The sequence below is a fragment of the Psittacula echo genome (genome assembly GCF_963264785.1).
Source record: "Psittacula echo genome assembly, contig: SUPER_2_unloc_1, whole genome shotgun sequence".
Lineage (NCBI taxonomy): Eukaryota > Metazoa > Chordata > Aves > Psittaciformes > Psittacidae > Psittacula > Psittacula echo.
The window spans coordinates 396,170-421,000 of NW_027664283.1; the positions used below are offsets into that span (position 1 = coordinate 396,170).

Consider the following 24,831-nt stretch of genomic DNA (forward strand, 5'->3'; position numbering starts at 1 on the left):
GTAAACATTCTGACCAGCAACTGAAAACATCGGCTTTATCAGTATTATTCCCAGGCCGAAAGTCAAAACCACAGCACTGCACCAGCTACTAAGAAGGAGAAAAACTGACTGCTGCTGCTGAACCCAGGACACCTTCTCTCCTACAAGGGCATCCTTTTGTAGGCTGCTCAGGAGGAGTTTGGGGGCTGCAAGGACAGCATAGGACACGCTTGGAGATCCTACTTCTGTAGTGCTGTGTAACTGTACTTAATATTATCCAAAGCCTGTGATGATGAAGTAACACCATCCTGCCTTTCATAATGGCCAAGGGTTTCTAGCCTCACCACAGGTGGCTGCAAGTTTAAACCATTTCTTTGTAATACACTGTGGAGCTATTTGAATCTGAATTCCGTCACTCTGACCCTGGTGATCTGAACTCTAAGTATTATGGAATCTGGGATCCAGATAATCTGTTGTAGTGGCTTTGGCTGTGATGGAGTTAATTTCTTCATAGCAGCTGGTGTAGTGTTATGCTTTGGATTTGTGACCAAAACAGTGTTGATGACACAGGGATGTCTTAGCTGTGGCTGAGGAGTGCTGTCCAGTTGTCTGTGCAACACACCACTTACTAATACATCAATGGGAGCAGCCAGGCAACAGTTTTCAGTCTGGCAGAGGCAGCATCAAGATAAGGCCAGTGGTTTCCTCAGCCTTATAACTTACAATTACCTGAGTTCGAAACTCCCTGCCTCCCTCCATCTCTTCCTCCATCTCAGGATATGGGTCCTATAAATTAGAAAGGAAGGCAGGTGTAGCTGTTGCTCAATAGTTTGCCATATACTTGACTTTAAATAAGTAAATAAGTAAATAAGATAGTACAGGCTTATCTTTAAAAAACCAAGAATTTCAATGAGAATGTCTGTGTGCCTTAATATGCACGTTTGTGTTAATATATATGAATATTAACTTTTTTAATTGCAATCCATGTGACCCACATGAAGTGAGATGATAAATGTGGCCACACCATGTGGTAATTCTGCTGGCAATAACATGATCTCTCATTGCTATGTTGATAAGTGTCTTAGAAGAAAATTTGTCTGTGGTTTGTTATGCCATGCACTACATAGATCACTGTACGTGTCAGCACCAGGTAAAAACCAACCAAACCAACCAACCAAACTGAATTGTAGTTAAACATTTATTTGGTCTCATTCTTTTCCATCTGGCGATCACATAAATGCTTTTCTACATTGATTTAATTTTTTTAATGTATTCAAACAATATATAATCAGCACCATGCATTTGTTACTCCTGCTGTTATCCCTAGCCCTGTCCTCTGGGACATTTACGTTTGTATTCTGTCTATTGGTGAACCTTTGCACTCATGTTTCTGTTCCATCCTTAGTAACACTGAACATATGGAAGTCCCTACACATCTCTTAAGAACATATATCTAGCTTCTCTAGATTATTTTCAGAAAGCTTATAAATTACTTATAGCAAGGGAGATATATCAGTATTCCACAAAAAAAGTTAAATACAGTTCAGTTTCCTATATAGCAGATGGAGATTTTCCCATCAGTTTCCCATACATCATTTTTAGGTACCGAATATTACAGAAACTGTCTAATCCCGTGTCCTCATTTTTTGCCTAGGAATCCTTTATCTGAACATTTGCCTTTCACAGCAGTGTAGATTGGCTTTCTACATGCTTGTAGATTGCCCCCATCAGCATTTTCTAAGAAAAGGACACTAATGGGGAAAGAGGTGAAATGGGCTACATCATAGAGCAGGAATATGTAAGAACATACAGGGTGGAGAGATCTAAACAGTCTAGTCAGGAGCTGATTGTGTGCAACTCACAACAGTGGAAGCCCAAGTACTGAGGTGCCCTGAGGTATTTATGGATGTTGCTCCACTGGTTTAATGTATCTACAGCCTCTGCCCATGGATGAGTCTTTCTGGAGTGCTTTACCAGGAACGCAAGAAATGCAAACTGAGCAAAACATTTCCTCAAAGATACACTTTATGAAATGCTTAATATACATTTAACAAAACCTAAGAAATGTTTATAGATGTTGAGGGGAGGAGGGGACAGGATTAGTGTGTCAGTGATCCCCAACCCTTCTATGGAACCAGCATTGTGCTTCACTTGTAATTGCTTCCTTTAAAAGAGCACGAAGAACTTCCTTTTGGAGAGCATGCAGAGCCCTGGCACAGTGCACATTCTCTCTTTCCTTAGGTGATTATTGCAATGCTCTCACATGCATTCACTTGAATGGTGTGCTTTCTGAAACTCAAGGCTCCAGTCAAGAATGAAAATCTGATCTGAGCTGCCTGCACAGATGTGCTCTGGCACAGCCTGCTTGCAGTAATGCAGGAATGAAAGTTTACCCAAGCTTGTTTGGCTTTATCAACTCCAGATTCTCTCACTATGAAATTCCAGCAGATTGGTGACTCTTCTCCCGCACAGCAAAGTTTAAGTTTGACAGATACTGACCTTCAGTTGTAGTCTGAAGGGAATACAGAGTCACATTAGAACAGCTCAAAGGAAAAAAATAGAAAATGAGGGATGCAAAGAACTGGGATGAAAGTTCAAGATAAGGAGTACAAGATAGGCTATCACTCCTTCACAATCCTTCATACCAACCAATCTGTTAAAATAGGCTTAAGACTATATAAAATAGGCTTAATGCTGCTGAGTACTAATTAAAAAATAACCTTTTATAAAGTTACAAAATGATCACAAATTCTCATCTAATTCTGTAACTTGCCAGTATCCCTATTGTCTGTTAGAGGGAGCCCATCTGGCAATCTTCAGTGCAACATCTGTTGGGAGGCACATAGAATTTATATGCAAACACAATGGTAACCTTTTTCAGAATAGTACACCAATTCCTGTGTCCTCCCTACCTTTCTGAATGCAGAAGGCTGAAATATATCAGAACTGATGCAGTTCTGGCATAGCTGGTACCGAGAAAGTGAATCCACATTCCCTACTTGGTATGGAAAACTATCGTTCAATGCAGTGTACCCCTGAAGAACCTAAAAACAGAACCAGCACTCCTACCACTGTTTGTGTTATTGTTACAAAGAAACCGTTTTAGACAAGTGATCACAGGATAGATATGCTTGAAATTCATTGTACATTCAGAGCTCACCACTGGAGAGTGGAGGAGAAAACTAGAAGCCCTGAAATAGTTACTCTGCTTAAAGGCTTTCACGTGGGCTGTGCTCAGGAGACAGGGGTTGTAGTCCACGGAGCGATCAGGTGCTAATATCTAGATTTTATTTATGATTCAAACAATTATAAATGCACATCTTATCTAGACATATAAGAACATAAGATCCATTAACTAAGAGCTTGTGGTAGCTTGAAACAAATACAATTGCAATTCTAGTGTGTAAGGAGAGATTATTGGCTATCAGATATGCAAAGATAAAATTTCTGTTCATATATTTGTTGTTTATACTTAAATACCAAACAAACTTGGTCAAATATAGATGCCCAAATACAAAATTTAAAAAAAAGAATTCTGCAGACAACCAGAGAGACCTTCATCTCTGGACTGGCAGTTATCCTATACAACAGTTTCAACAGTGTGCAAATGAATACACATACGCTAGGCTCAGAATTTTGCTCTGTTCTCTTGCTAGACCCAAGAAGAAGCCACATAGCAAACTTTTTTTTTCAGCAAACCTAAAAAGTGCAGAACAAAACCTTCTCCAGATGTAGATTTTGCCACTGTCCTTTAAAAGGATTGCTGGGACACTGTGCATGTATGAGTCCTTGCAGTTGTCCAGCCAGAGGGCATTCAGACTTAAAACTTTTCCCAGACAAGGCCAATATGCTAACAACTAGGTCCTGGGAGATTCTTTGTTCTCCAAGGATTGAAGCTACTGAGTTTTGAAGAAAAAGTTGAAGTATTCAGAGATCTAGAGAAAAAAGCTGAAAAAAAACTAAAAAAAGGAAGCTCAATTCCCTTACCAGGACAGTTGGGAATTTCACATGGAAATGAGGAGACCCAAATGCCAGCTCCCAGAGATGACTGAATTCATTATGCTCCATGACTTCTTATCATAAGCCAGTCCTTTAGCCAAGCCTTGGCATGACTCTACATGCCTTCTCCTGGGACAGATTTCTGTGTTCCAGCTTCGAGATGTAAAGAAGGACCTGCTGAAGCCATGAAGTACCTTAGTGGCTTTTGCCATGGGGCTCTACTCATAGGCTGAATAGTTTAGCAATGCAGGACTAATATCAGTGTTAGTCTGAGGGCTATGTTACACTTCATAAAGACACTTTGGAAAACTCATCCTGGTCTGGCTGAACACAGCAAGACACTGGGAGACACCAAAGTATATGAGGTGAAACCCATCTGTATCTTTTCACAGGTCTACTGGAATAAACAAAGTAATGTATGTTGGTTATGTGGCTTGTACGTAGAGCAGACATACACTTAATCTTCTAGTAAATCACCTTTTTCACACAAAGATCATTGGTGATCCCTAAAAGAACAGCTGCTCAGACACATTCAGCTCTGGCCTCAGAAACCTCCCACACCAATGTCATGACTAAAAAGCTATAAAAGAGCTGGGCCAGGTTGGAGGGTCAAATAGCAGCCTGCAAGCACTTTTAATAGGGGACAGTGTGACTACTGATATTCATTCCTGTTTCTTAATGGCCTTATGAAAAAGGAAATAGTTTGGAACAAAATTCTTATGAGAAAGTAAAAAATAGGTGACCTTCACAAATGAATCAGTTCCATCACACTTTCATATTGCTGGAGTATGTGACTCAGCTAAGAATTTACCTTGATTTTATTATTTTTTATTATGAAAAAAATGTATATTGGAAAGTGTCAGCTCCTGAAACACTGATACAGAAGGATCTGCCTATTATCAGAGACTCTTCTAAAGAATCTTATTATTTTCATGTCCTTGCAGGAGAACCAGGCAGGAAAACGAAAGTGATTTAAAAATCTCAAAGAAGAGGAACATACCAATTTCAAGCAAGAATCACTAACTAAAACAAGTTCACTTTTTGTTATAGGCCATTGATTAAATGCATTATCTGATGCTTTGTCTTCAGCTCGTATCTACAGGGGTTATATTATCACAATTTGAATTCATGAATTTTAGCAAAACAGTAAGCCCACAGAAATAATGTTTACCACCTTGTAAGAGATAGAAACAGTTTTGCAATCATGAAATTTCACACGGATTGGTTCATATTTTTCTGTGCTTTATAATGTCCATTTTGGTCTTTAGGGCCTAACAAATAAAGTAGTTTTATTTACCAAATAAAAATGTTCTTGTGCACGTCCACATGTGTCTGTATCTGGTAGTTGGTCCTTCCTGGATATGTTTGAATCTGTTGTCCAAACTGATAAATGAAGAAGTTGCCTCAAAGGTTTTATTTCCTGCAGGTTGCATGGAATGGTCAAGAAGAAGGGAGGAGGCCCATGAATGCCCTGCTGGGGAAGGACTACAACCTTTCTTGGAGTTCAGGGAATCCGTCTCCAGTGTGGAGGACACAAAGCTTCAGTGGTTCTGCTGCTCAGCCACCTTCATCTGTTTCAAGGACAAGCCAGAGCAATCATTTCCACTGGCAACACCCATAGGTCACAGAGTTCTGAAATGTGTACGTAGTGGATTTTATCCTGATTCCCTGTAATTTACTCACGAATGACACAATAGTGTTATCTTTCACCTGAGACGTACAAAAAACTAATCAATATCAAAGCAGTAAGGGAGTGTGTGACGGTTACCATGGGACAGCACTGACAGTGTTTTTGCCTCCGTTTTTCTGCTTTTGCCTTTATCATTAAATTGGCAAAATAAAGACATGACACTTTTAACTGTATGTACAGGTACCTACAATATTTTTTCCTAGGCTATCTGTGCAAGTATCTCTTCAGGTACTCTTTCTGAAGCTTATTATAAATTATTTCTGGACTGAGACCTGCTTTGCCAACATTTAGTGAAGATTATTAGGAATACTAACATGCATGCCAACATACTGCAGGAGCTGTCAATTAGCTGGGTGACCAAACTAGTCAATTTAAGTAGAAATTAGATAGCTCGAGAGTTTACAGTTACTTTGCAGCCCTTTGCTTGTTTCATTAAATCCATCAAGGATTTAAATCAGCAAGTTATCCAATAAGACAACTTCCAGAGGAAACATGATAGCAAAGGTCAGAATATTTCAAGCAGGAGAATGACCACCGCTGAAAGGTTTATGAACTTCCAACTCAGTAACTGACCATCCAGTATTTCAGGTCCAGGCACATCACAGTCAATTAAAGAAAGTAGCCCTTTCTCAACTACCAGAAATTCTATGTCCTTCTCAGCATTTGAATGAGAAGGAAGGCAGAAATAATTTATAGATGAGATTTGCAAGCTGGCTAAATGAACATGTGATTTGCATGGGGATAAAAAAGAAGGCAGCTGAACAAAAATCTTGGCCTATTTCTGACTATTAACTTCAAGGTCATTACGGGAAAAACAGTCTTCTAACACTCCTCTTTGCTTACACAAGAGGGCTAGTACCAGTTACCAATAGTAACTCAGGCCTATGATCTAGGCCTCATCCAAGGTACATGTAAATCTTTCCAGTTTCTTCTGTTAAGATACGAGGGTGCAGAGCCTATTCATCCAACCACCTAAAAATTCATTGAGGCTTTCAGTGTCTCACACCCTCACTGCTCCAATGTCCTTTCCTTCAGCAACAGCAAACACAATCTTTCAACTGTTTGCTAAGATAAGTTTTCTTGTTCTGTCTTTTCGATTGTGTCACCACCTCTTTGAATCCCAAATGTTTTGTCACATTAAACATACACAACTTGCTTTGACTTTCAAAGTCTTTTGTAGTCTTCTTTCTCCTGACCTGTTAGCTGAAATTCAGAGTCAAAGTGCCAGTTCTTGTCTCTGATCAGCAAGTCTATTTACCGTTTTCAAGCAATCATGAATTTAGGCATCCCTTCACGCTTTAGAGAAGCTCTACAAAAAACCACTTGGAAAACTCCTTAAAAACTGTCCTTTTCCATGATGCCTTCAAAACTAAATACAGATAGGCTTCTATTTTCTGATTCCATAGCCTAGTCTGATGGCTAACACTGTCCATTTCTTATTTCATGTCTTCGTTGTCTCTCATTTTAAACATACCATGATTGGTTTGGTATTTTTTTCTTTTTTTAGATGAGAAATTATTTTCTTTTTCACTGTGTTTCTACGTAGTTTAACACAACAGCTTTCTGCTCCATGACTGGGTTTTTATGCTATGCCTAGATTAGCAAGTACTGTGAATCAGTAGGAGCTGATATGGCCAGTGGGTTGATGGTCATCAGAAAAATCAACAGAACTTCCCCAGAAAGACCTTTTTATCTGCTTCCTAGTCCATGTCTTAGTTTACTAGATGTATCCACATTGATTGTGTATCTTCCTTCAGCATTTTGATACTGCCAATGATCACCCATTTTGAAAGTAAATGCATCCCTATTTTTGGAAAGCCACAAACCTGATCTTATCATTCACTGTGAACTGCAATAATTACAAGACCTCCCTGCCATATGCCATAATCCTTGGAATATTGTCTAATGCAAAAAATCCTGGGGCTAGAGCTTTCCAAGTGTTTCCAGGAGAGACTCACTGACACGGCTCCACACATGCACTGCCATTCTTTGCATCTTCTTTACATAGAGAAAGACAATACTCAGCCCCACTACGGAAGAGTAGAACAAGTACACTAGCATTAAGAGAAGTAAACCCAGAAAAAAAAACCCTAAAGTAACCAAACATTGTCTACATACACCTTTCCCCACAGGAATACAAACAAGAATGCAGGTCTAATTAACCACCTAACAACCAAGACTCTCTACGTCATCATACAACACGTGTTTCAGCCAGCCACATGCACTGTGCGACTATGGGACCGTCTCATCTATTCGCCGAAGTATGAGTGTTAATCCAAGCTGCCCTGTGCCTTCATGTGGGATCATTAAATCTCTGCCTCATGGTAGCACATAAAGCCTCACGGTAGCACATAAACCCTCACGGTAGCACAGCCTTCTCTCTTCTCAAAGGAGTGATTTGCTCAGGTCCCCTCAAGTGGTCTTTATTTGGTCTCATGCCTTTGATATGGCCGTGACAATGCTTACCAATGAGGTACAACCCTGGTTTCCAACAGATGGAATTTGACCCTTTCATGGCTCAGGAGTCCTTACCGCTTTCACCAACCAGCAGTGAATTCTGGTTTTGTATCAGTTCTGCACATCTCACTGTGAGCACTTGTATGTGTCTGCTACCTGCCCAGTCTTTACTAGCTCTTCCCTGAGACCTTCCACCCATGAAGTTCTTCATTGCTTTTCTTCTTGCATGAGCAGCAGCAGCTGCTTCTCCCTCTTTAGCCTGGCCAGACATCCTCTTTAGCTCATTCAAAATTAACACTGCAGTTTGTTGGCTAGAGAATGGAAAAGGTAATTAATGGCCATAGTGATCTCAGAAAGTAGCAAAGCTGCTCCAAGCTGAGTTTCTTTTGTTCTTGGAAAAGGAGGGAAAAGCATTTCCCTCAGCTACTTTATTCTAGGAGACAGTCAGATATTGCAGGCAGCCAACCAGAGTCAGGCTCAGTAAAAGCAAGACTAACTTTACTAGAAGGATGCTTTTTCTCCTATGAGTCTGAAATTAGTTGTAGTTTCAGTCAAAGTGGTATCCCACATTAACAAAAAACAGTAACAGAACATGTATTTACATAGCACATATGTGCTTTGTATATATGTTGATATACATATATACATACATACATATGTATAGACAGACAGCAAGCTATAAAAACACAGAGGCATAGGACTATTCAATGGGAAAAAGGCTTTGAGGCAAGGGAGTGACACATTATCGAAAACAAGCCAGCCTTCAGCATGTTCCACTAGAGACGTGATGAGTCCTCTAATGACAATGACTAAGGATTAGCTGCATGCCCTTCTGGAGGGATAGCTTTCCCCAGCCAACAGACCAGAGAGTTCAGCCCTGGTGAGCTGACACATGGCTGTCGGGCATGACAGAATGTCTGTGCCAATCGTTTTTTGTGATTCCACATATTCCCCACAGGATGCTTTATAACAAGGAGCAGAAAAATGCATGGCAGTCTGAATCTAGCTGCAAGGACTTTGCTTCTGATGAAATCATGGAATAGAAAACCTCTCCCTTTAGCAAACCACCACAAAACCCAGACTTTTTGGAGTGAAGTTAGCAAGACATATTTTGCAGCACTGCTTCAGACACTACTGTATAGTTGTATTTGTTTTAATTTTCAAGAGTTTTTCACTGTGAGGAGAAATTTAAACTGTTGTTTTGGGTTTGTTTGTTTTTTCTTTTCCCCAACTAAATCTGAAACTTCAGAATTCAGAAAATTCATTTTTCATGGTCTTAACAGCTGTAGTTTTAAAAATACTGTCTTACTCAATATGAAAGAAGGGGTCTAAAGATCTACCCATTTCTGTATAGATGACTCTAGTGAAATTTCCAAGGCATAAGTTTGGCTATAGAATAAATGAAGTTTATTTTATCAAATGTGGTCCTGATCTAAAGAAGATTTGATGAGTCTAAATTCTTCAAAAGATCCAGCACCTGAAAGATTTTTACTAAAATCTCCACTAAAATCCATGTCTACTTTTATATAAAATTTTAGATGAGTATCTAGAGCTACCTCCTCTTGCCTGCCTCAGAGACTTCTGTAAAGTGAGGCTGAACTAGTTGATCATTTCCTGCCCAGCTACATACAGGTAACCTAAGGATAGCTTCTTTGATTAGTGTGATGCTGGGGCTAGAGAAGGGGTTCCCAACGAGCAACCTGGGAAAATGGACTTCCCACATGTTTACCATGGGTATATTTTACTCTGACCAGGTTTAGACAGGCAGATCTTACCTAAAAGCGATGGTAATTCCTTTTCATTGTTGATGAGCATTATCATGTCTCTGGTGCTATGGCAGCTGTGATTTTATTCCACACGCTTTCTTCCTCATGTTGAAGACTGCCAGTGATGTGGACACAGGTTCAGCCATCCCTTTAAAGTGTTTCAAGTCTCAGGAAGGCTCACAGCACCACGGAGCTAGGCCAAGTCAAATTATTTTTGGTGTCTGTAGCAGATAAAAAGTAACTTGGAGAAGAAGCTGTCAGAAAGCTGTGCAATGTGGCTGCATGTCTCATGTCTGCACTTCTGTTTCAGAGGGACTGCTCCTAATTAGTACTGATCAGTCATATCATCAGGCAGTGGTATGTCAAGTCAAATATAGTAGTAACTCACTGTTTTCTAGCCCACCCAGATGAAAATTTGGTTATCTTCCCTTTTTATCAGACACTTCTGAACTGAGGGCTCCCTGCTCTCGCAGTGCATAGGACTGCATTGCATGGTGGAAATGTGTGCATAGAAGTGAGATGTGTGGGATGTCATTACTACAATGACCTGAATTCAGTCATACCAGTGATTAATTTTTCTTGTACTTACAGAAAGCTGCAAGCTAAAAGCAAAGGGGAACTGCTGTAAAATAACAATGAACACAGCCAGAGAAAAATGAAAATTGCATCAGACATGAAAGCATTCTAAATGCTGACTCACAGCATCCCTCATTTCCTTCTTTGCTGCCTTCAACACTCTTAATGATCTCCTTTCAGCTTAAAGCTCATAGTGCCCCTGAAGTGTCTCCCCCTTCTTTGGCTTTTTGTTTGCACTCTACTCCTACACTTTCCAATTTTTAGCAATGCCTGCTGAAGCATTGTTTCCCCAATTTGTCATTATTTCAGACAGTCCCACGAATACTGGAAGGGGCTCTGTAAAACCATCAAACCACATATTCACACACTTTCTTCTATCTGCAAATGAGTCAACCCAGTCCTGAGCCTAGTTTAGTCTACCTTTTACTAATTATAAATACAGGTATCATGAAGCTAACTGCATGAAAAGTCAAATGACAATTCCTTTAAAGAGATTAGTTTGACATTAAGTTTAAAATTTAATAAACATGGCTCTAGAGGATGAGGCTTACCTCAGCTTCATTTACAGCACCCAGACAGCTCCTTTGCAAAGTGCGACTGGGAAACCACCATATCACTAAATAAACCCCTTGGACTACATGTTCCAGATTTGCAATATCATAAATTGCAAGGAAGATAAAGCCTGCTCTAAGATATACAACTTAGTTTAAGGAAGCATGGTATAAAAAAAACACATACTGGAATTCATGGTAAATTATCCATTTTAGAGAAATAATTTTTGCTTCAGAATTCCTTTTTCTAATCAGGCAACACATATGCAAAGACATTTGTACTGCAGAATTGACTGGAGAAAAACAAGTAGAAAGGTGTTTTATCATATTGTTTTCTCATATTTTCACACATCAGGAAATTGCCATTTTTGCCTGAAGGCAGGAAGCCCTGGGTATCCTCTCAGAACCCTGCATCGTCAGTGATGTTCTGTGACTTGCATTCCTATTCAGAGTAACATCAGTTACCAGACACAGAATACTTCCTGATGCTGTTTTGGATATTTACATAGAAGTTTATGAGAAAAAGAAATCTTTATGGATTAAGCCCTCCTCTGCTGCACAACTGAGCAGCATGTTCTTATCCCTACATCTAATACTGTGTTGGGTACTGGTGGTCAAATACAAAGCTTCGAACTCTCCTGGAACAACCCAGCTGGGAAGAAATTACATTTAATAAAGTATTAAATAAAAATGTATGTTTTCTAACACAGGGACCTGCATAGACTTTATTAGTGTAAGTCATCCGAGTAAGTAGAAGTATGTAAGACAACCTGTGTCAGTCAGCAATATGTGCATGCAACATAAACAGATGTTAACTCATTTGAATCATTTCTCAATATGGCTACAAATGAGAAGCGCAAACATGAACAACACAATGCAATCCATGTGGAAATTCAATGGGAAATACTGACAATGACTAAGTGAAATTTCCCAGCCAAAACACTACCTATTTGAAGGAAGAAAGCAAAGTGAGAACACGGTCCAGAAACTTTCACGGTGGGAAACCTGAAGACAGGGAGCATAAGCCCTGTTTCATCACCAAGCTCAGCAACATCATCCTATCCTAGAACATGGCAGCTAATAGTCCAGCCATTGCCACAGCAGAGCTGATTTGTACTTCCAGAGCTCAGTGCAAATTACCATTCAGACTAATAGTTTTAGATACAGCCTGAACTTATCCACTGTGCATCGACTTGCGGAGGAATTGATTCATATGCCATTACAAGAAAGTAATTGTCAGAATAGGGTCATCTCACTAAAAGAACAGATGTGGATGTCTGAATGATGTAGCATATTTAAAATGCTATTTCCTTGCTTGCAGTCACAGTAAATATTATCAGTACTCCTGTAGTTCAAATAAACATCTGAAAAAGAGACCATCCATCAGTGATTTTCATGAAGATGCATTACAGAGGCACTAACAAGTCTTTCTTTGAAACTTCATTATTCTTACATGTTTCTAAAATAAAAAAAAAAAACAGAACAAAAATGTATTATTGTTGAATTTTTTAATGCAGAAATACTGTTATTTCAAGTATAGCCTTACAATCCTGTTTCATTGTTATGTCAAAACAAGAGACAAGTACACCCTGGTCAACTGCATTTTCATCAGTAGAGTCAAACTATGTTTCCAGACATTTATGCACAAATCTCATTGGTAGCAGGACCAATTATATTTGCAAATAAAGTGAGAATATGCCTCAAAAAAAAAAAAACACCCACAAAAAGATTAAGAACTCTTCCTATCTTAACACCTTTTACACAGAAAACCACTTGCATACATAAAGAAAATATATATTCAGAATATGAAGACCCAGTACTTAAAATCCATGTCCCTTTGACTGTTACATTAAAATGCAAATTAGTTTTTTAATATGGATAACCAATTGTGATACAAACAGAAACGCCTCTTCTCCCTTCCACAGTTTTAACTACGTACAGCTCTTCAAATAGAGTTTTCAGAACAGACCTCTGTTTCACCTGTCCATTATTTAAAAGTTAAAAGTTTAGTTCTTTATCAATGGTTATGAAGCAATTTTCTGTCTTTTCGTATTTTATGTGAGTATAAAATACCAAAAGAGTGCTCTCCTTTACTTACAAGGATGCCTTGTGCATTAACTGGTGCAGCTCAGAGCGGGATATGGATAAGGCTGAAAACAACTACTGAAGAACATGGGTTTATGCTGAAAACAATTCTCTTAAGTTCAACCTATTTAGCATGGAATAAGGCAAGCATCAAGGGACATGTGGGCAATAGGAAATTGTTTTGTAGTTGTTAGTAGCATCTTCCTTCTTCCTTTGTACTATTAATGAAAGTTAATGCTAAAGCAGTAATGAAGAGCCAAACAGATTATCTACTTCCATTTTAATGATAGGATTTGTCTAAGTAAATATTATCCTCTGAAATTCACATTTCATGATTCAAAGTTTCACCCTCCAGATGGAGTTCTGTCTAAATGCAACAGAGGACATAAACCAAAACCATCTCTTAGTTCCAGATGCCCCTTCACTCAGGGATACCCAACTTGAGCCAGGTCCTAGAGGAATGATGCGCTCACCATCCTGAAATACCGAGGCTGCGTTGGGCGCCAGTTATCAACCAGGGGAAGATTAGGTTCATTCTCAGCATTCTTCGATAGGCTGCGGAGCTTCGCCATCTGCAAGAGAGCAGAAATCTAAGTGTCTGATGCCCTTGGAATCAAATCCACAGCCCAACAATTAAGCCAAGGAGACTTCAAAGTTGTGAAGATGTCCTTTGCCCCATCACCGCAAGAACTGCACTCATGTTCTTTTCCTAGCAGTGATATTAGAAATATTCAAGATGGAAAAAATGGGTCCTATCTGAACAGGACTGTGAAAAATACTGTCATTTATGTACTGTCTACAGAACTGTGTAGAGCCATAGAAAATGCAGGAGGTCCTTAGATAATGTAAATAGAACAGCCTATGCCCTAATAAACCCTTTCTACTGACTTAGTGTCTGTTAAGAAGCCTCTGGAATTGCAAAGCGTTATCGCTGAATTATAAACTAATTGTTCACTTTCCATGCTGGGTCTGCAGCATAGGATATATTCTACTGTAGTGACACAAAAAAGTCGATTATTGATAACATGAATGTAAATCTGGATAATGACTTGGTTTCAAATGGTTTGTGAACAGGGTCTAAAGCCTGACTCTCCTTGGCCATTTTTTTAACCAAGGTATGGGGTTTTTTTGAAGGATACTGTACAAAGAGTCCTGTCCATCCTCTTCAAAACTGCATAATGCTCTTTCTCTGCTGCTTTCTGATTTTCAAAGGATACAGCACATATACTCATTCACAGATACATTATGCTCATTTGTTGTAACTGCCATGAACAACATTAGATGACATGATAGCAGTGATTCAGACACTTGACACTTCCTTGTCTAATGGCTTACCATTAAAAGCATGCACACATTTTCCCATGTGTGCACTTGAAAATGTAGCCCCATGCATGGTTCACATCAACTTTGCCACTAGCTTCAATAGACTGATGTACCTATCTTTTATGGTACAGATTTCAAGTGGGCTGTACAAGCTGGGTCCACTGTGACTATACTAATTCCAGTTTATGGGCTGAGCCAGTTCAGGCATCTCAACACTGCTCTTCACTACACAGCTCAGAAAAGACAGCTGTTTGCCTAAACAAAGATGAGGCCACATTTCTAACCAGTATAATACACATCAGATGGATTATTAATCTGAAATTAGATTTCAGATGAGGAATAATTTGTATGGGAATAGTAGGAGATGAAAATAGTTGATCAGTTTTGTTAATACTCATAAAGTGCTATTCAGAAGTTGCTGGTTTTATTATTATTTGTGGAAGATCTGCCCTACTTGGCAAAAAAAAAAAAAAAAAAGAAAAAAGAAGAAGAAAAAAAAAAGAAGGGAGGAGGCATATATTCAGACTACAGCTACATAAAGGTGAAAAAAATTAGTCTGCAATTGGATAGTTACTCCACAGTTAAATCCCTATCCTTTCATTAAGAGTAATCTGAGCAACTAGGCTACCCACTCTGCATCTCAAAAGGGTTTCCCGGTGAATTGATTTTTCCTGCAGAGTACTGACTCATAGTGACTGCACTTACTCTTGTGGCTATTACACTGTTACCATCTGGCTGCAAAAGCATCCCAGCAATCCACTGTAAATGCACGTGCACGCACTTAAAATAATTACTATTAATGAGGCTGTCTGGTAGTAAGCTTTCTAGGATGCTTTCTCGGATTAGAAGTAATTGGTAACACAATCCTTTTTTATGAATACATTACTTAAACTGAAAGCACTCTGCAGTGAGGAAAGTCTTTCTATTGTATTTGTACGCAGTAGCTGGTGTACCTTACAGAAACATGGGTACTGAGCACCTGATATAGCTCTTCTGTAATTTTCTTGTTTACATGATGCCATCTAGAATATGTGGCAAAGAGAATCACCCATTCTCACCAATCCATTAAATTTGGATTCTGATAGAAGATGTTTTTGAAAGCAGCATGCTATAAGACACATTTGCAAAGTAGAACGTTCAGAATTGGAAATGCTCACCTGCGTGAGGTGAGAACACTGGACTCCTGCTTCATTCAGTGTGCAAAGCAGTTAGGGTACCCAGATGTCCCACTGCATTTCATTGCAGGTGGTCACTTTTTCACAGCAGCTTTATTTCGTAATTTTTCTGGTGACTACCCTCAAACATTGATCATCGTAAGCAATGAATACTTTACATGAGGATGCTTGAAACAACATAAATGGCTGAAAAAAATCCTGCATAATCAAAGTTGTTGGTGCAAACTTAACATAAGCTTTAGATAAAATGTGTCAGTGTTATGATTCAAATGGTTGCAGGAGAATACAAGTTAATGGTTTGAGCTTTCCTACATTGGCTCTTAGTGTAATGCAGTGCTTTGAGCTCTGTGTAAAATACAAGGTATGAGCCACGTCCAGCTAGTTTCCTACTAGCAAGAGTTAATACTGTGGGAACACAAGGACTGGGAAACTAAGAGAGAACTACTATTTTTTTTAGTTGATTTTGTAAAAGGTCTCTTGCCCACAGGAGCAAGAACTCTCATGTAGTAATTACTGCTTGCTGTCAGTCATGCTCCAGACTGCTATAAACTCTTACCATCTACACTGTGTTATGATTTTACTGATCTTTAAAGCTCTTTGATATCTGTGGATGTGAACCCATAATGTCTGATGTGGGCTAGGAAACAATGAGATGTTCCAAATAAAGAAGGTCACCATCTCTGCTCAATTAATTAATGTAGGAGTCATACAGACAAAGAGGTATATCTAATAGGTTGATAGCACATACGATGACTGTAGTCTGCAGTCCTTGGAAGATTTTGAGAGGTTCCTTATGGAGTCCCAAGGTAGTTTCTAAAGCATTCAGTTCTGCCCTTTTAATCATACACTTTCTCACAGAATCCAATGAGAATTTTCCTTGTCAAAAGAGGAAGATCAGGTTATGGCATGTAACTAAAAAAAAGTGGGTAAAATATTATCTATTTGAAATTTACCTGTTCTGAGCTGACTATAATAGGGTCTCTCAGAATAATCCAGGTGATGCACTCTTCGCAAGGTGGAGTAGTGAAAGACCCATGGTATGTCCAGTAGTCATGAGATTTAGGGAAAAGAATTGAAGGATCAAAGTTTGGAAAAGGAGCTTCTTTCCCCTTAAGAAAAAAAAAAACAACCCAAAACCAACAAATAAGACAAAACCAAACAGAAAAGTCTTCAACAGTTCTAGTCAGGATTAGGTAAAGATGCAGCTCTGGTATTTTAAGAAACAGAGTGACTCAGATACTTCATAGGTATGAACTAAGGAAACTAAGCACACATCTACACAAGACATAGTGATGCAGTGTGAAGGTAAGTGGACTGAATGACCCTCACAGATGGGCTCAGAGAAGCATGACATGACAACTTCATAATGGTACTTCTTGCACCTGAGCTAAGTCATGTGAAGCAGCATCCAATACAGATGTGCTTTGGTCATTTCTCTGCAGAAATACTCTTCCTTCTGGCCTCCTTTCTTATGGAAATTCTGTCTATCTACTGAACATTGGATTAGGTCACTATATAATGAAGTGAGACAGGTAGTCCGGATTTAAAATATTTACACTAATAGCAAACAAGACAGCCTATGAAATGTGACATTCTTATCACATAATGTTATCTGAGACACGGATGTCTAGTCAGCAGCATTTACAAAGGTCCATTAGGCAGCGTATTTCAGGAAGGAATGGACCAATTTCCAAAGGTGCCTTTCTTTTGTCACTGACAACTGAGGGAATAAGACTCCATGCCTACTTTTTAGGTGTAAATTTTGGCAAGATGACTCTCATTTTCACGAAATCATGAGGCACACTAAAGTCAAAGGTGGCTCATACGTAAATGGAAGGAAGAACTTATACTGTTAAGGAAAAGCTACCTATGGCTTTATTCACAAGTATATTATGGCAATGTTGCAGAGCAGAATTTGAAACCTAGAAAGTCATGACTCCTCTTTTTCTTTTTTTTTTTTGTCCTGAGGGTTTGCAGCAATTTCCCCTATAATGAGAACCCCAATATGGTTACCTTTGTTTTGATAGCATTTATTTCTTCAAGAATTCTCTTCATCTCTGGTTTGGGAGTTTCCCCTACCTGTAGAGAAGAAACACCAGCTAACCAGAGTTCTGTTCAATCAGTTTTCTTCTTTCTCCTGTTTTATATGCATCTAAACATGTATCAACTACAAAATTACAATTTGTTAACCACACCTATTACCCCTAACAGCCTAATAAGGTAGGTCTACTGCCTGTAGCCTTTGTCTATACCCGAACAGATATTATGATCCAAATGAAGAAATTATATCAGTACAGAAACTCAGCATTGTGGGTAATTTCACAATACAGTGATTCCTGTTGACATGAAATTTTAGCCTAACGAAGATAATTAACTCTTCAGACTCAAGTACAGAAATTGAGTAAGTTTTAGTCTAGTTTAAAAAACAGCTTTCATGGTCAGATCTACCGTCTACAATTGCTGGTCTCAACATAGACATCCATCTTTCTATCCCTAGGGAATATCAGTTAAACAAGAGAGAGCAAAGGCCAATATTTCAGGCTAAGACTGCATGCCCCCAAAGACTTTAAAAAAGAATAAGATACAGGTATTGCCTGTGAGTTAGTTTTGCTGGGAGAAAATGCATGAATAGACTAGAAGCTATATCTGTCCTTGAAATCAGACCACGATTAGCATAGAGACAGCTGACTGCTACTGGTCAGAGAGCCACTACTGACATTGTGTCCCCAAAGCAGGGACAAATACATCTGGATTTACAGCTTCCACCAGTTACATAGTGAGACAATAGCTGCTGGGACAAGTGTGTGCAGTATTGGATATCCTTTGAAATAACATGACTCAGGCTCCGTAACCTGAAAAGCACGCATTACCGAAAGTCAAATCCTTCAGTGTGGTTCGATGCCTAGAAAACATTTAGAGGGCTTTGCTTTTTTAAGCCTGTAAGAATAGAAAACTGTATAGTAGTAGTTGCATGCTTCTACTTACTTGCAAAAATATGGCCAAAACAGCTATTCCATCAGTTCTTCTCACAGCATCAAGGTAATTACTGTATTTGGGGTTCCAGTGTAATAAATGTAGCTAGAAGCAAAGAAAAGCATGAAAAAAAAAATCCATTATTGAATAGCAAGCCATCAGAGCCTGAATTTAGAGTTCATCATATCTGTTAAGAGCATTTGAGGCAACAAGGAATGAGGATTAGACCTTCAGAAAAAAAAAAAAGTAAAAATGGACAGCAATCCATATATATAAGTTATATATTTAAACTTAGGCTACTATTTGGTTAAAATGAACTATAAACATTTTAATACAGAAACTGCAAAAAAGAACAGAAATCTCATCTTAAAGCTGAAGAACACAGAAAAGATACTTAAGTAAGCAGGCAGAACATGCAGTTCAAAAGTCATCTACTGATATGTGATTCATTTCCATTTGGCTTTCAAATTACAGCAATTCTAGCAAAGAACCCATGTGAATGTAAGATCTGCATATTATTAGTCTACAGTTCTCATTCTCCCTTATTATCCTCAAGTGGCGGAAAATCAAAGCAACACATTCTTCCTCCTTTCTGTTGCTACTATCTGCTATACTACTATGCTTTCAGAATACTGTTTAGCAAGTTCGCAGTGCTTCTCAGTAATTCAGTCTTGCTGTCCTGTGTTTCAAGCCACTTTGGTTTGAGAACACTGAAACTTTTGTTTCACATGTATTCTTCCTTAGTGAGAATTACTTCAATCTGATTCACACTTATAAGACTCAAAATAATTATCAAACTCATATTCTTACTGGGAGTAAGAATAGACAGAAAGCTAGAAATAAATAGAGAACTCCTTGAAAAGCGGACAAGTAACAAATTTTGTCCCACCTGAACACTAATGACAAATGTTATTTTACAACTTGTTTTAAAGGAAAAAATGTGGTGAGTCTTACCTCTCCTGCATATCTCACTCCATTCACAACATGCTCAGACCCATGGTCATCAGACGAACCCCAATGAAAATGAAGTTGACGTAGCCTGTAGACTCCTGGAAGTGGCCCACCTCTCAGCACTGCAATTGATAATCTGCAACAGCATTAGACTCAAGTATCTTCCAATTATTTTAAAAGAAATATATATGTATTAAAAATATTTATGTTACAGGTGCTGTATGTTCTGAGAGTACTAAGTAACTCTGCACTGATTTTAGCAGCACTCTCGGAAACCATCTTCAGCTATATGCACTTACAGGCAGATGAAAATTATTTGTGTCTAGGCTTCCATTATAGTTAATAGAGATAACTGTTTTAATGGAGCTGCATAAATGTGACTCTAGTACCTTTTGGGATACTGTGAATACACCTGGACCTCTGGAAGATGTGGTTGAAAATTTGTAGAACTGTACTTTTCTAAAGCAGTATCTTGAGGCAAGGTGAGTACATGGGGGTTATCAAAAATGGCATGAGATACCTATGTTTGGCAAGTAAGCCCCTAATCAGACAACCTTCTAGAGTTAATTCTGCTTGCCTTAAGGTAGATACTCAACAGATGGTGACCTGAATTGCTCTCTGGACTCCATTGACTAAGTGTGGCTGCATCTCTGTTGACTAGAATGTTTAGAGACATAACCCACCTACTTTTAAAAGCCCACATAAACCACCTAAATTTAGATGTTTTAATCTCCCCCTGAAATCCATGTAATATCTACCTATATCAAAGCAAACAAAAATAGCAATGATTAAGATGAGCTACTGAAGTGCTAGATGATAAACAAACTCCCACAAAACACTACAAGTTTTGTCTTTTACTGCAGGCTATGATTTATTTGTTTTAAAAGCAACGACATTACTGATGCTGCTTCTGCTATAATAGCTGCACCCTTCAGCTGTGGAAAAGGAAAACAAAACCAGCAAATGAGCCGGAAAAGCAACCTCTGAGAATGCAAGTTATTTCCCTAAAGAAAAGTTCAGCATGTGATGAACAATACTCTGTATTCTAAATAAACTTTTGCATTTTTTATACATTTTTACATTATATCCTAAATGAAGGTGATGTATTTGAAATGATCTCACAATAAAAGGGAACAACTTTTTCACATTCACCAAATACTAGTTAATATTCAATCCTCACTCACTTTATTTGGAGACAGAAGTTATAGCATCCCTGTAAGCCATTCCGCAGTTCTCAAGAACAGGTCTTTATATGTTAGAGAAAAATATCCTTAAATCTGGAAATCCTTAAATCTCCAGAAATAACGTACCAAGAGTATTCTTTACTGAACATTAAGAGCAAGCTGCTGTTCTCAACAACTTCCCTTTACTTGTTCCCACAGATGTTCAGTACTGTGGCCAATGCAGACACAGTAACAACAGCAGCTGACAAGGCCATCAATTCTCCATTAAAATAGATCTGTAAGACCAAATAATCCAGTTTAAGGTAAAAATGTGTCATTATTTCCACTGATGGGCCATCATCAGACACTTTTCGATTGGGCATTAGGTGAAGCTCTGCATCACTGTGTGCCAACACATTCCTGTTTCATTCATCTATAAATAGACAGCAGCTTTTACTTAGCATACAGAATGAAGCAAAGACTAAGATACCTATAAACCACCATCTCCTGAGAGATAAAAAGGCATTTTATTTCTTTTAATTGCAAGTGAGTAGTGTAAATCATAGAAAAACGTGTATGATTACATGTAATTAAATTTTGCTGTTTTAAAGAAGGTAAACAAAACAGTTGCAAGAATGACTTTCTCCAATATCTAAAACATAAAAAATCCCCAAGTATGTCTGCATAGCTCAAAGATAGTAAAAGAAATCTTTATTTTTTAAAAAACACGTAGCTTGGAACCTAAATTCTGAAGGTATCTTTATCCTCTTGGGTTTTTGTATTCAGAAAATACTAACATGAATACACATCCATATAACAGAAAAAAAATATGAAGTTTATAAAAGAAACTACAGTATCTTTGTTTTTCAGTGGTGTTAAAATATAGCTTTATTTTTATATATTTACATATTTATATGTATGAGGGAATTAGTCTAACAATTATTTCATAAGAAATACTCAAATATCTGAGACTCCCAGTTTTAAGGCTGTGATAACTGTTTTCCTAGCACAAAACACTTAGTAAAAAATGCTTTTCTAGCAGGCCTCATGACTTAACTCTGAGCTTCTGCCTATGACACTCGATGAAATGAAAAGAAAGAGCTTTAAAAAAAAGGAGCCTGCAGGCTCATTTCCTTCCCTGATATATGGGCAGCTTTTCTCTTAGTCCTCTGAAATACTGCGTAATCCTTTCCACATGGTTAGCTGAATGGCTGGTCTTCTGAATATTGGAAACATGACATTTCTGTTCCAATCTGTGCTCTACAGGAAATAACAGGATGGCCACAGCAGACTTATCAAAATGTAACTCCTTCAAACTTGCTGTCATTGACGTAACATGTCCCAGCGGCAGGAATACACAAACCAGCCCAGAAGACAAGGGAGAAAAGTATTCTCTCCTTTTTGGTGTCTTATCAATGCAACCTATGAAGCCATTGCTCAGTGACTGCATCTTTTTATATAGGTTTGCACATCACCCTCTGCAGTGCCTGATATCAGACATAAAAATCAGTCTGAATCATTGCCCAAATTCCATGTTCTCCCCATCCACATAGAAGAATGGTCAATCACAGAGCAATCCTACATGGACACACACATAGACATCCATTCCGGTAAAAAAAAAAAATCACCTTTTAGTTGATCCATCATAAACAGAGCAGCATGAGGCAGAACTGGCTAATAAAAGAATGGTTTTTTTCCACTCTCAATGGAGTCACTCCACTCATTCCATGTATTAGCCAGTTCTGTCTCATGCTACTCTGTTTATGATGTATTGAGGCAGAAAGATGTTTGTCCAAAAGAGGGCAAGTGTTGGACAGAAGGATACAATTAATGCAAGAAAACAACCTCTGTATTTCACTTTGTGTTTTTACACGGCAAAATGAATGTGTGATGTGGTTTGAGTGGAGATGGCCACTCCATTCCACCTTAGTTAGCAGGGTGTCCTTAACAACAGAAATGTGACAAGAAGGTTTAGAAATACGTGCATCTACTTGCTGAGCATCTTAGGTAGGGGTCTGGTTGTTAATCTGCACTAATGTCAGTTGTCTCTATCCTCATTAAGGTAAAATTGATAAAGTAATGGCTACACAACTGCCTTCCCTGTTTGCTGTGAAAGCATACTGTCAAAGTCAGGTGGAAAAACATAATGTGAAATATGAGCTCACTCCTCTAATAGAGATAACAGGGTTTTATTGAGGGACAAAGTCTATAAAGCAAAAGCAACAGCGCTGAGCACGTGACCGTAGCCAGAGGCACACTGATTAGCATTTGCTACAGGTTTATATACTTTCACTATTGCATTAGTTATATACATATTCATAATTCCTGCATATAGGTGGGGAATATTATAACTAGCTCCAGGAACTTATTATCATAAGTCTCCTCCTCTTGGCGTCTGCGCACTGCTCTCCAGTGATTGTGGGCAGGGGTCTTGAGGATGAAGTAAGCAGTCCTCCTCACGGTGTACTTTTCACCTTTGGCACAGTTGGATGCCCCAGTCATCACAAAACTAGCTGAAACCAGCCATATCCATAATTTTTCTGATAGCTGGCAAAGATTTAGAACAGTGTGACTTTCCTGCAAAATTTATTGCAGGATGGGCAGACAAGGAGCATCCAAAGCTAGCAGATGTTTGGGAGGCACTGTCTCTAAACTAACTGATAAGTAGAAGGATGGTTTAAAATAATTTACTCATGTTTAGTGGGGCCACTAAATTCCACAGACATACAACATAAACATTGTTCTTTATCTTTGACCTAAGTTAAACTAAAAGTACTTTAACCCTATGTTTTCTAGGCACTAGCTTTCCTCATATCAAGCCCCCCCCCCTCCTTTTCTTTTACCTTTACAAATTCTTTTGCTATGTGACTCCGTTTTGCTCAAGAGTTCTGGCCATTTTCAACTTGTCTAATCTTGTGTCTTTAGCAAGCTTTGGGAACTCATACAGTTATATACACATAGCAACACCTATGATTTGCAAAAAGCCAATACATTTATGTGTTTATCACAATAAGGAGCACCAGACTTACGAGGTGAGTGTATTTATAAACACATGAGAAGAAATAACTGTTCATACAAGATTTATAATCCTCACATCCTGCCAAATCCATAAAGTGAACTGATAAACCATAGCAAAATTAAATTAGTAAGGTATTACTGCATGACAGTCGAAAAAGACACACATTACCTTTGTCAGACTGCTTTATAACAGAATCTAACAGTGCACTATAAAACTCACAGCTTTTTAATGTCAGTGCCACATTTTACATGTTATAAAAATCCTCTGCTCAAAAGAGGATCTCTGTACTGGCTAACTGCAGAGATAAAAATCTGTTTCCTAAAAGCTTTTGGAACTGAGATTTCAGTTCTCACTGAAATTTTCTTTAGCAAGCACTGAACAGATATGCAGAAGAATTACTTTTGTTTGTATTTGAACTTACAGGGACAGACTGGGAAAGAGAAGTGTCTGTCAGAAGTCTGTCAGGAGGCAATTCACCCTCACATGCACTGTAACACACCTTTTCCAGTTCTGTGCCTCTTGATCACAGCCTGTTCATCAGTCAGCTCCCAACTCATAGAATCATAGAACAGTTTGGGTTGGACCTTCAAAAGTCATCTAGTCCAAACCCCCTGCAATGAACAGGTACATCAACTAGATCAGGTTGCCCAGAACCACATGCAGCCTGGCTCTGAATGTCTCTCCAGCGATGATGCATCCACCAGCTCCCTGGGCAACATGTGCCAGTGTTTTACCACCCTCACTGTAAAAAACCTTTTCCTTACGTCCAGCCTCAATCTCTATTCTTAATTTAAAACCATTACCCCTCATCCTTTCAGAAGAGGCCCTGCCTAAAAAGACTTTCCCCATCTTTCCAGCAGTCTCCCTTTCGGTATTGGAAGGGTGCTCTAAGGTCTCCCCTGAGTCTTCTCTTCTCCAGGCTGAAAAAGCCCAGCTCTTTCAGCCTTTCCTCATTGAAGAAATGTTCCATCCACTTTGTTTGTGATCTGTGGCAGGGCTGAAATCCCCATCTCCAGAGGCAAAAACCTGACAGTGCACTGTGTAACTGTATAGCTTGAACCCTTGACTGTTCAAGCATTTTTCTCTAACAATGGAAATTCAAAGTTAACAGAAACTCATCTCCT

At 38.7% G+C, this 24,831-nt stretch overlaps 1 protein-coding gene across 1 annotated transcript in view; it reads right to left on the minus strand.

The window, feature by feature from the left end:
• Positions 1-13,555: 13,555 nt before the first annotated feature.
• LOC308218245 (carbonic anhydrase 3-like) overlaps positions 13,556-24,831 on the minus strand; it is a gene marked incomplete at both ends in the record, with an annotated part of 14,260 nt that continues 2,984 nt past the window's right edge. Inside the window, 5 exons of the mRNA XM_080639723.1 lie at positions 13,556-13,675; positions 16,555-16,710; positions 17,615-17,680; positions 18,587-18,679; positions 19,529-19,647. Coding sequence (XP_080495849.1) covers positions 13,556-13,675; positions 16,555-16,710; positions 17,615-17,680; positions 18,587-18,679; positions 19,529-19,647 — 554 coding nt within the window. The remainder of the gene's footprint in view (positions 13,676-16,554; positions 16,711-17,614; positions 17,681-18,586; positions 18,680-19,528; positions 19,648-24,831) is intronic.